This window comes from Pangasianodon hypophthalmus, chromosome 25 (genome assembly GCF_027358585.1).
Source record: "Pangasianodon hypophthalmus isolate fPanHyp1 chromosome 25, fPanHyp1.pri, whole genome shotgun sequence".
Classification (NCBI taxonomy): Eukaryota; Metazoa; Chordata; class Actinopteri; order Siluriformes; family Pangasiidae; genus Pangasianodon; species Pangasianodon hypophthalmus.
The window spans coordinates 15241785-15255010 of NC_069734.1; the positions used below are offsets into that span (position 1 = coordinate 15241785).

Here is a 13226-nt window from a genome sequence, read left to right on the forward strand (position 1 = left end):
AAAGACCAAAAAACAAAAAAAATCTTTTCAGAACACTTTTAATATATAACAACATATTTACAAATATTTAACATTTGACACTATGTAGTTAAGAGATGTTCCTACAGGTGTCTCTATTTAACAAATTTTTGACATAAATATAATTTCAACATAACTCCCCTTGCCCATAACTACAGTAAGAATAAAGTAGCTCGACAGGCTACAAAGTCAGCTGCAAAGTGTTGTCTCTGTTTTTTCTCAACTTTAAAATACAAAAATACCATTGTCCCAACACAATATTAATAGCAAATCTATAGCTTAAGATTCATCACAACACGCACGGAAGCTCGCATGTCTGCATGATGGACATTCATTAGGACGAAAATTTGTTGGTCCTGGAAGCCAAATCCCTTATACATTGTGGAATGCGATTGTTAAAACAGGACGGATGGAGTAAGAGCAAGACATAAAAACAGTAGTTGGTCACATCATTTTTCCAGTTTCTTTAGGGGCAAGGGAGATCAACAACAAAAGGGAATTCAGTGTGTATTCCACAATTTGGGGTTTAGCAGATTTGAGTATATTCACAATGGAGTGAGTCATGATCAGTGAAGGAGGGGCAATGGTAAATATATGACATTTACTTTAGTTACTCATGTCAACAGGGGCTGTGCCTGTATAGCTTTTACCGTGGCCATGTGAAGCGGCAGGGATTTGGCCACCCTCACCTACGGAATCAGGTCTATAGCAATTTTACGTCAAATTTTCCAGTTAAAGGGGCAAGGCTTGTAGCTTCTTTAGCTTAATTATACAAGTGCAGTCAGAGATCAACAGCATCTTCATCTTCATTTGAAAGGGCCAGTGCCAATAGTACCTTCAACTGAGTCAGGTACTGGGCTTACAGTACCTTTAGCTTTCTTAACCAGTTGCGAGTCATTTAATATCATTACCTTAATAGTTATTACAGCTTTAACTGATGCTAGCCCTGGAAGAGTACCTACAAAACCTTTAGTCTGTCAGATACAGGGTTGAGACCTTTGCGTCAATTGCAAAGCAAAGGGATATAACCCTTTAGGACCTTTACTTTCATGAAGGTAATAACTACAAAGGCAATGATATTAAAGCTTCCTTCTTTGCACAAGGTTAAGAAAGGGAAAGGTACTGTAAGCCCCGTATGTGCTTCAGTTAAAGGTACTATTAGTACTGTCCCTTGCCAATAGAGGTGAAGATGCTGTTGAAAGTCAGGGGCTCAAGCCTCAGGAGAACCAAGCTGCCACTACCGGACTCTTGAGGACGGCCCTTAGCACTATCTGCTCCAGGGGTTCCATATCATGGCTGACCCCAGCTTCCTAACAAGTTGGGATATGCGAAGAGAAGAATTTAATTGTGTATGTGACAAATAATGACTTTCATGATGATTCTTCTCAACAATAGCCAGCTACAGAGATGGAGCCTATATCACCTTTATCTCAGGACGGAGCAGAGGTCAGACCTGTAGGATCTTTAGCTTTGTTAGTCAGGTATTGTGTACCCCAGTACAAGGACAGGGTCTATAGCATCATTTCTTTATCCAGTTGCAGAGGCTGGCCTATAGCACCTTTACCTTAGGTAGTTTGGGACAGGGACAGGGCCTATAGCATCATTCCCTTAACCAGTTGCAGGGGTCTGGTCTATAGCACCTTTACCTTAGGTACTCCAGTACAGGGGCAGGGTTTATAGTATTGTTTCCTTAGCCATGTACAGGCTGTGGGCCTTTAGTACCTTGGTTAGTCTGGTATAGAGGCTCAGACTGTGCTAGTTACCTGATGCTGATATGGGGCTGCTATAGAACCTTTAGTTTGCTAGATAGAGGGTTGGGGCCCACAGCATCTTTACCTCACTCTAACAAGGTACAGAGGCTGGTCCTATAGCACCTTTACGTCAGTTAGCCAGGTGCAGGCACAGGGCCTACAGCATTTACCTTAGTTCTCCAGTGAGACATTTTAAGGTGAGACATCAGTAGTCTGCTAAAAAAAACAAATCGCATGTTTAAATGTGGTATAAGCACACAAGAGCCTCAAAAGATTTCTGTTGACATGCAGTAGGTAACAAAATTCACATGGGGTAAAATATATTATAGATTTAAATGACATCATTGTTTGACCCATATCCTTTGAAAATTAAAATTTCATGCCAAAGCAGTCATCCTGATCTGGTGTGTCATATAGGTAAATGTTACAGCAATGTTTTGCTAGCAAGGAACATTTTCACATTGTTTTTCCACATTGTTTCGCACACTGTGTACAGTAGTTAAACCCTTAGCTGCTGGCCTAAACCTTTATATGAATTTAACTCAAGACCTAAATGGAAAGAGTGCATGTCCGAGTGTTATTTTCAAAGCATCAGAGCAATGAACAGAAGCAGAAAACTCGAATTTCACAGCGCAGAATACCAGGGATTTAGAAAGACATAAATGTTTTGTACCGTGAAATGAAATGGTGAACTGTGGGGAGGACATGGGCCTCTTTAACCCATTAAAATAAAAATAAATAGCATTTAACAGAGGAAAGTGATCCAAGAGTTTGTTCCAGGTTGGACATTGGCTCATTTCAGTGTATGGCACTACAAAAAGTCACTTTCTATTGTCTTTAGTTCCATTCAGTTTTGCCTCCACCCTGAATGTTTATCACTGTTAAAAAGTTAATGATTACACAACACCCTGATGCATTTGTCTTTCTAGTAAATCCCCTCAAGTGGTCATTTGTTCTAAAGTGCAAATAGTGCTTTGTCGCCTGTGTTCCAATTTGCAGGGGTCGTGTATGCAGCCATCCACCAGGAGGCGACAGAGGGACAGTTGCAGTCACAAAGGAATCCAGGACAGGGCAGCTCTTTATTCTTCTGTTGCACACGCAGTTGGCTCCGGTACGTCCAGCGGCTTCACTATCTCCTCGTTATACACTCTCAGAATGGCTTCGCATACAAACCGATACTGACTCTGTAAAGGTAGTAAAAATGGGGGGAGATTCAGGAGATGGAAGGAAAAAATTATAGGCCAAATCTCAGACACGCTGATTGTGTGGCCATTTGAATTATTATTTGATTGTATTCAATTTGATGTATATTTTCGCCTAATTTTATTGCTTTATTGAAAATTATTAAAATGATTGTTTGTTCTTTGCTTTTCACTACTAGATCTTTGAGACTGTAGTAGTTCTTAATATGAATGTACTAGTATTATGTTACAAGTGGAACTTGTATATAGTGGAAAAAAATAATATACTATATTAATAAGGAATATAGAAAAATAATCAGCAATGGGGTGGCGTGATGTGGCCTGACGTGAAGTTACTGGAGTTACTGTTACCACCACTTATTTCCTATAAAAGCAGTCCCGAAGTGGTTTATTTCTCTTATACCGCGACAATCTGCCGATGATTACAATGTTTAATTTATTAAGGTACGACGTGTTATACTTTTTATCTGGTCACATTTGCAGTTCATGTTGTGGAATGTATATTAAAAAATGTTACGTAAGTGTAGCTATAAACAGACGTTCTCTCACCAGCCTCTCTTTTTTCTTGATGGTGATTAAAAAAATGTAGCTTGTTATATTACCAAGATCCTCTTTACCAAAGCACCTGCTAAAGCTTCACCATATCAACAATTATTAGCATGTTTTCTTTGTTAAATAACACCGCCATCATACACCTCTCTGTGAATCAGCGGTCACTACAGAAACAACTGAGATTAGAATGAGCTTATTAATATAAACCTGTGATTTGTCCTGCAGCTGGAATTGCTGTCAGAGCTGCTGTTATAGAAAATAAATCAACACCTTCTGACAATCAGAGTCGAGAATCGAGAACAGCGCTGTGGCATAAACTAATATATACATTAATTAGGTCACGTGAGCTTAATGAGAAGAAAAATGGTTGTGAACATAGACCCATAGTGCCTGCTGGTTTGAAAAACTGAACTCCGCCTCCTGGATCTCCTTGAACAGATTTGGAAAAAAAAAAGAAAAAAAAAAAGCTTCACTACTCACTGCAGTCTGAATCATCATGGCTCGCTGGTCTCTCATGGTTCGGACAATGTCTAACGGATATACGTCTTGACTCCGCTCGATCAGACACATCGCTGTCTCCATGGTGATCAGAACCCCTGTGCGACCAATCCCAGCGCTGCCGGGGGGGGGAAGCAGTGGATCAGTGAAGGATAGGCTGAGCTCACGATGAGTACTGACTACCATGTACTAACATCATAGAACTAGATTTCTTCTTCTTCTTCTTAAAAAAAAGCCATTAAAGCGCAATGATTAAAAAAAACTGCAACCCGGGATTTCAAAGTAACACAAACTTTAAATCAGTTTACTGAAATAAGGTCATGTGCTTGATTATATGCACAAAGTTTATAGCCTTTATGACTTTAATTATTGCAGTTATAGCTCAATTATTTCTCTCTTCTCTCACTAGGCCTTATTACATTGTGTATATACACACTATAGATATAGTTTAGTATCCTGAATCTGAATGTCAGTCTATCTGGGTTACACTCAGACCCAGATATCCAGTTGTTCTGGATACTATTCTGGATATACATAAACTCAAACCCAGATATCCAGATAATTTAGAAAACTGTCCATAGTGAATTTACATAAACTGGAACTTTTTCTGCTTGTTGACAGGAAAAAAAAATATTACTTCCCGCCTCTTTATACTCTCTTATTAACTTCCATCTTCCTTTGTTTTCTAGAAAGCGTTTTACACGATTTGCTGTCATTTAGCACGACGAAAATTTACAATACGGTGCGAGAGGTAATGAAAGAATAAACTATCTCTCTGAAGCCACAGACCATATAGACGGTCTATGAACAATGCTGGAACACTAGCACAGTCTAGTGGTAAGTCCAGATATTCAACATGACTATTGTTTGCTAATGTTGCAATATCAGGGTGCGGGTGTAATATAAGAACCAAACTCATTGTAACACATGTCAGATAAACATGGTGTGTAAATGATGGGTGTTTTGTAGGCCTGACCTGCAGTGCACAACCACAGGGTCCTGTGAGTCTCCTCGCTTACTGCGCACCAAGTTAACAAAGTTCAGGAAATCGGTAGAGTCATCTGGAACGCCGTGATCGGGCCAAGCCATGTACTGCATCTGACAAATGTGCCTCTCTTCTTTAGTCTACAAACACACACACACACAATAGTCATATACAGAATTAGTCACATGTCATAACACTATCTAAATCCATGTATGGAAAAATGGGTTTAGAGTTTGATGTGTGTGAATTACGGGTGGACTGGCATGAAACAATGTATAGTATGACAACCATACACCCCTAAAACATTTTTTTGTTTTAAATCATTAAGTGTGAAATACTAACTATTGCAATGTATTAACAAACAATATAACTATTTCAAATGTCCATTTATTGTCATACTGTCATGCTGTCATGCTGTGTGCCTTACCTCCAGGTGTGTGAGCGTCAGCGCCCGGAGCAGATATGCCGATTTCCCATCCTCAGACACGCAGGACACCTGGAAGTTGCCGTAAGTGCCCATGGCAGAGACATTAGGCCAGTACTGGTGACACTTCACCTGCAAAAGACGCCTCATGAATCAATAAAATCTAGCATTTTGGAGTTGCTTTTATATAAATGTGTTGATATAAAAGCAATATTCAAATCGCTAAACAAGCAATAAGTTTTTTTTTTTTTTTTTTTTTTTTTTTTTTAAAACCTTAATACTGTGGTGTTGTGCAATTGAGATCATATGACACTTTCATTGCACACAGGTCGACTCCATTCAAATAATAATGTAATTTCTGATGGCAACTGGTTGTAATTTAGGGGTTTCAAAGCAACGGGGGTGAATACTTATGATTCTAAGTAATAATTTTGCAAACTGTAATAAGTTCAATCCTACTGGAATATTATGGGCTATTTTGTGTAGATTTTTCCCAGTAAAGTCCATTTCAGTTCCTACCGAACGTGGAAAAGTTTGAGGGTTGGTGAGGACATACACAAACCACTCTAGGTGGTTAACTTCCGTTATATAGTTTTATTAATTATCTACTATTGTTTAGTCACAGCAATCGCACTCGACTGCTGAACAAAACGACTGGAGTGTGCGAGCGATTCGTTCAGTCCGCTCCCACGTGAACTCTAGTGCTGTTCGACTGCAGTGAGAAAGTGATCCGGGTCGAAATTACATAAAGACAGCAGGATGTGAACTAAACATATTTACAGGACGTGGGTTGCCTTTTTTAAAAGAAGCGAGTTGCTAAACTGACTCTCTTAAAAAATAGAAAAGAAACTCAGGATGTGATGCACAAAATATTTTATATAATTATCTAAACATTTATTTAAGATTAATCAACCTTACATCTCAAGGTTTTTTTTTTTCGCCATGTTGTTTCAGGGAGTTTTTCCTTGCCACTTTCACCTCTGGCTTGCTCTTTAAGAAATCTGTATTTCTAAATATATTTATATCTACATACAGATTTCTGTAAAGCTGCCTTGTGAAAGTGTCTATTGTTAAAAGTGCTGTACAAATGAAATTCAACTGAATTGAACTTGTAAAGATTTGTTTGGTTTTCCATCATCATATTTCTGACCACTGAATAAATGTTTTATGCTGATGCTTTCCACCGTCTTTTCTCGTTTCGATTCCGAATTTGCAAATGGACTAACAGATGTAAAAGCTCCTTTATTTGGCATAATTAGGAATCTTAGAAATTATATAGCCTGGGTTATATTGTGATGTATCGTTTGATCAGTTACTCGCACATGTTTTGTGTGCGTGCACGTCTGAGTGTGTAAAGTAAGCGTTATTCATACCCTGCCCCGTTCCACCTGCGTGGTGAGCATGACCACCAGGGTGGCGCTCTGCTCCCACACCATCTGCCAGAAATCGCAGCAAGTGCCAGGAAGTGGGCCCTGGCATGCAATGTATCGCCTTACGCCACCTCCCCCTGGTATCTCCATCTTAGGACACAAAAAAAAAACACACAAACATTGTAAACGATACATCATATACTATACACAAACATTGTAAACTGTACATAATGTGTATATATATATATATATATATATATATATATATATATATATATATATATATATATATATATATAATGTAAATAATATATATGAGAAGAAACACAAAACTTCTAAAGCTCGGAGATCCTGATGACAGGTGTGTGTGTGTGTGTGTGTGTGTGTGTGTGTGTGTGTGTGTGTGTGTGTGTGTGTGTGTGTGTGAAAATGCAAATAAGAAAAGTAACGAATGTAGCAGCGTTAAAATTTTGGTGTCAAATTTACAAATATCAGACACTTAAACATATTTATCCAGGAAATAAAATCCTAGTCTATTTTGTAGGCAATTTTTTATTTTTTTTTTTAATGCAGGTCTTTAATGCACATAAAAGCACGTTCATTTGTATTTGTAGGTTCTCACATTAATGTAGTTTGCATTGATGTAGTCCTCAGGTCCCTTCAGGACGACTCGAGTTGCGTCATCTGCATTGAAACACAGTGCTCACGCGTCAGAATGGCTCGGGTAATTTAAACTGGAGAAGTACAGGAAACGGAATACGTACGCTGTTGTAATTACTTACATGGTGAAATGTCCCGATAGCGATTTTTCGAGAGGTTCTGTGGTAACCTGGCACAGGACATGGACATTCCAGGTCGTTTTCGATACAGTTGCTGGAGGAGATAGGACGTATTCGAAATGATCAGACAGGAAATGAGACAGGAGATAATCAAAATAAGATACGTGAGGCTTTTAAGTTTAAAGATATAGGGTTTTTTTTTTTTTCCACATCTGAGGTGGCAAAAGTGCTTCAAACTCTTCACCCAAACAGAAAAGAACAAATTTAAATTTAACTAAAGTATGAAAAAAAAAAAAGGAATTATTGTAATTATAATAGGATAAATAATCAACAACCAAAATTTCATGATCATGACAGACCATTCCTTTAGAAGCTTGTGCCCTCATAAGTCTATCTTACAAACTATATCTGAGCTAAATTAAGCTGTTTATTGCGAAAAACAAAGTGTCATGTCATACTAATGTCACTGTCATGTCATACTAATGCAACCCAGCCTAGGTATACAAGTAAGGACAGATTTGGGTTTTCCCAACACACATTTACCAAGCTCTTAATCTGATACTCGAACTTTTGTTATCAGTTTTGGATGTCAGAGTCTGGCGTGTGAGAAAGCTCTACTAGAGAAACAGCATAGTCATGAGAGAGGAAATAGCACAGTGTGAATGACGATAACAGGAAGTGTTATTTAGAAGCATATTACTGTAAGGCAGAGGTCAAAAAGTAGGTAAAGATAGCAAAAGCAATGCCATGACTAAATGTATAAAACTTGAATTTATAGTGATATATGATACGAAATATTTTATAGTGTGTTAATTTAAACAAAAATGCTAACATAAAGGATGTTGAAAATTTCAGTGACATTTCATATTTGCAAGTGTTATACACTGTTATTTATACATAATATGAATGCATTGCTTTACTATTAGTGAAATGGCATCAGTGATAGAAAACTTACAACGATAAACTAGTTAGAAACTGAAAACTAAATGAGTGCGGTTTATGTATTGGGTGACTCACATCAAACTGAGCGAGAACAGAGCCGGTGCTCAGTCCTTCCCTCAGCATCTGGAAGGACGATTTCCATCCGTCTGGTTCCGAGTGCGACCGATCCAACCCGCAGCTTTCTGGAATGTACTGGAACTCCGGCTCCAAATCGAGCTTCTCCTCCTCCTCATCCACATCGTAGATTGCTGCAAGTGTGCAATAAGGCCAGAGACACGAGTTTAAGATTTTAGCAAACTTTTTTTTAGTAAACGTCAGGAATAACCAGAACTTCCAGAAGACCAACAATGTAAAAGTAAAATGTATATACACTTCTACTCCATACAAGTATTTTCCTATAACAGCATGCATTAAAAAGTGTTTACTTCCTCTTATACCACAGAAGTTTGGCAATGAATATATTTTCTTATTAAATAAAGAACAACAGGTCATACAATGTCATATTTTTTTCATTTATAGTCACATTTAATGAACAAGTTAGTTCATGTCATCACTTACATTATAGCAGCTATAAACACTTGTTCCCTCACCAGTCTCTCTTTTTTTCTCTCTCTCTGCCTTGCAGCTGGAACTACTGTCAACACTCCTGTTATATAAAACTAATCAACACCTTCTGACCAATCAGAATCGAGAATTCAACAGCGCTGTTGTATAGTTGAACAGTGTACAATCCACAGTATAAAAGGCTTGAAGCAATGACTATTAGTTCCTCACCATTGGGTCTTACTAGCAGAATAAGCTCTCCTGATTGGTTTTCACAGCTGGCCTTGATTAGCATGACCACGTCGTCGTGCGTGTAGTCCGAGATGTCCCGCCCATTTATCAGCACCACCTGGTCGCCCTCGTTAAGACGCGGCACACACAGGTCAGCCTGACGTGAGGTAGAAGTCACATGACACAAGTGAAATGCAGCACACGGGATCTCATGATACCGTAATTAGAATTGAAATGAAAGGCTACGTATAAACTTTGGGCGACAATTTGAGCCTACCGCAGTTCCAGGAGCGACACGAGACACGATGATTGGCATTCTCTGATCAGCGCCACCCTGCGGATGGAGGACAGGAATCATGATATTCTGACGATAACTGATCCTTTAAGGTAGTATTTTCCCAAATCAACCATTTTTTTTTTTTTAAATGCAAATGTACCTTGACATTGAATCCGAAACGTCCATTTTCATCTGGTTTCATTTTGATCAGCACAAGGTTGTCATGTGGAACTGCACCATTCTGTACAGGTAGGAGAATAAAACCCCAGACATACACAATCAAGTACATCTACAATATGGCACCAAAAATGCTCTTGTCACTAACAACAATGGGGAACAATGGCTACTAGCTTTAGTCTTTGTTATCCTGTATTAATATCAGCTTTTCTATGTAAAGAATTTTTTAACTGCTACACTACAAGCAAAAAAAACCCACCATGCTCTTATCTGAAGCTACAGGAACGTCGTAGATTTCAGAGGCGGGGTCATCAAGCTCCAGCTCAGATCGGGATTGGCTGATATGACTAATCAGGTTCTTCCTGGACTGCTTTGGTGGAAGAGCAGGAGGTTGGCTGTCTATCGCACTGTCTGGAGATCTGCAAGGTAACACAATGGAAATGAATGCAGCTGGTAATGTAAAGAGAGCACAACAATCTACTGGAAGCAATAATCACAATCGCCACTCACAATTTTCCAACAATCACACAACAACCAGTTTATATGTGCAAGGCTATCAGTTTTTTATTTATTTATGATCGCCTCAGAAGGTTGCTGATATAGCCCATCCTTCAGCTAGAGACAAAATTGGGGATATATTCTATATTCAATTCTATAATACACAGCATACACAGCACAGAGCCCACAGCATGACATCTGCTCTCTGCTGCATTCACTTTAATCTCCACAAAGCATCAGAAAAGAAGTCTGCTCTCTCATAATCAGGTTGTTCCAACAACGCTTCAGTGGAAGGAAAGGGTGAATCGGAATATTAGCATAACAAGAATGGAGAATTAGCTCCCATGCCTGTAGCAAGAAATGTAACCAGGCCTGGCCTTGGTCTTCTGACACACACACAACCTGACTATGAATGCTCTGATCACAAGCACGAAAGCAGTCCCGCTCAGTAGTTACTGACACTGCTAAGCATTTCAGCCTTTGGGACATTTATATCATCAACAACAACAACAACAACAACAAAAATCCATCCAGTGACCAGCAGATCTGTGGACCTTGTTGTTGATAGAGGTCAGAGGAGAATGGCCAAAATGATTTAAGCTGAAGGGAAAAGGCTACCGTAACTCAAATAACCACTCTTTACAGCCATGCTGAGCAGAAAAGCATCTCAGAATACACAATAGTTCAAACCTTGCTGTAGATGGGCTACAACATCAACAACAGAAGAATCTTCAACTATCATAACTGTTATAGCCACTCATGTTAAGTTATTACACACTGTGTAAAATATCCTAGGTTTGATCTCCATTTAAGGCATTTTCAGAATGCCTTTCGAGAAGAAATATTAAGCAAATAGACTAAGCAGACATTGTTCAAATAAAGTACAAACCACAAAACCAACCATACATTCTGTGGTTCTTTGTTTTAAATGAAAAGCCTGCTTAACAGCAAATGTAGGCTAAAATAACTACTCTGTTTACTGTGCTTGCTTTTCTAGAGCAGACATGCCATTAGTAGGGCATTACTGACTTAAAACACTTTAAAACGTTAGGAAGCACAAATGCAGATGCTTATCAGTCTTTCAGCGAGTGTGTGTGCGTGTGCGTGTGTGTGTGTGTGTGACAGACTGCCCACATCACTCTCATATTTACGATGAAGCCCTACTACCACAGAAGTCTCAGCCGTAATAGTGTCACTGTCGTAACTTTAGAATTATTTACTAGACATTCAATTTTTTTGTTCTGATTCTGCATTCCAGCCAGCATCATACTGTACTGATTATACAACCAATACACCTGATAAATCTGACTAAATCAGGCCTTTTAATCTAAGAACACAAAGTAAAAACCCAGTGTTTGTCTGTGAGTATTTCTGCCCACAAACATAAAATATTTTTTTTTCAATTCTTTCTATATTTCTTCAATATACTTTAAACTAGTAATATTATATAGTTATATACATATAAATAAAATGCATGTTGTATTACAGTCAGTATGTATATATAAAAAAAAAAAGTTCGAAAGTCCTGACCTAACCACCTGTGCGACATCTAGCAGAGCAAAAGCAAACCACAGCTCCAACCAGAGAAAGTTTCCACCCAGTGTGTAATGCTAAAATAAGCACATGAACCAAATGCCAACTGCATCTCTGAGCACTGTGGAAACTGTGATGACTCAGATATGAACTTGATTAGCGTTTCTCTACCCTACACACGCGCTCACACAAACATACACACACAGTTCTAGTCACTAATATATTTCAGCATGTGGTCATCACCTAGCTCCTATCATACTTTTAATACATTAACAACGATTAAATCAAAGAAAACTCGGGTGTCTCTTATGACGTGGGTGGCATTTTGCAATCTTAGAGGGAAGCGTAACTGCAAATAAATATTACGTTCTTCTGACTGATAACTTCATCCTACGATGAAACGATTCTAACGCGGTTTCTGCAAGGATGACCCCCGCCACCATCTGCAAGACGAAAGCAGTCACAGAATGGTGCGATATGAGGATGAAAATGATGTAAATCTTATGCCGTGGCCTTCAGTCACCAGATCTCAACCCAGTTTAACACTGATGGGGGATTTTGGAGTGACGTGTTAAACAGCACTCTCCACCACCTTCATCAAAACACAGACCAAAGGAACATGGTACTCATCCCTCCAGTACAGCTCTAGAGACCTGTGTAGTAAAGCTCTTCTAGACTCATGGTGACCCAACACCTTACTATGACACATTATGGTGGTTTTTCCTTTGATTTGTCACCCATCTCTCTCTCTCTACACACATACACACAGTGAAGAAAAAAATATATATATATAGATCTATATCTATATATGTATACACACACACACACACACACACACATATATACAACAGCCATAACATTAAAACCACTGAGAGGTGAAGTGAATAACATTGATTATCTCGTTACAATGGCACATGTCAAGAGGTGAGATATATTAGGCAGCAAGTGAAAAGTCAGTGTTCAAAGTTGATGTGTTGGAAACAGGAAAAATGGGCAAGTGTAAGGATCTGAGCGACTTTGACAAGGGCCAAATTGTGATGGCTAGAGGACTGGATCAGAGCATCTCCAAAACAGCAGGTCTTGTGGAGTGTTCTTGATATGCAGTGGTTGGTACCTACCAAAAGTGGTCCAAGGAAGGACAACTGGTGAACCGGCCACAGGGTCATGGGCGCCCAAGGCTCACTGATGCGTGTGGGGAGCGACGGCTTCATGTGGATGTTACTTTGACACGTACCACCTACTTAAACATTGTTGCAGACCAAGTACATACTTCATGGCAATAGAATTCCCTAATGGCAGTGGCCTCTTTCAGCAGGATAAGCAGGAATGGTTTGAGGAACATGACAAAGAGTTCAAGGTGTTGACTTGGCCTCCAGACAAGGCTGATCCACGGAGGCCCCACATCGTAGCTTACAGGACTTAAAGCGTCTGCTGCTAACGTCTTGG

General features: G+C 39.1%; 1 protein-coding gene across 3 annotated transcripts in view; it reads right to left on the reverse strand.

The window, feature by feature from the left end:
• Positions 1–22: 22 nt before the first annotated feature.
• Positions 23–13226, reverse strand: part of ptpn4b (protein tyrosine phosphatase non-receptor type 4b) — a 46861-nt gene continuing 33657 nt past the window's right edge. For all 3 annotated transcript variants that reach the window (XM_026947759.3, XM_026947758.3, XM_053229409.1), the window contains 12 exons: positions 10009–10168; positions 9733–9813; positions 9573–9629; positions 9296–9452; positions 8597–8769; positions 7583–7673; positions 7423–7484; positions 6804–6950; positions 5434–5562; positions 4998–5146; positions 4004–4139; positions 23–2953 (listed from right to left, as the gene is read on the reverse strand). In XM_026947759.3, coding sequence (XP_026803560.2) covers positions 2849–2953; positions 4004–4139; positions 4998–5146; positions 5434–5562; positions 6804–6950; positions 7423–7484; positions 7583–7673; positions 8597–8769; positions 9296–9452; positions 9573–9629; positions 9733–9813; positions 10009–10168 — 1447 coding nt within the window. In that variant the 3' untranslated portion in view covers positions 23–2848. The remainder of the gene's footprint in view (positions 2954–4003; positions 4140–4997; positions 5147–5433; positions 5563–6803; positions 6951–7422; positions 7485–7582; positions 7674–8596; positions 8770–9295; positions 9453–9572; positions 9630–9732; positions 9814–10008; positions 10169–13226) is intronic.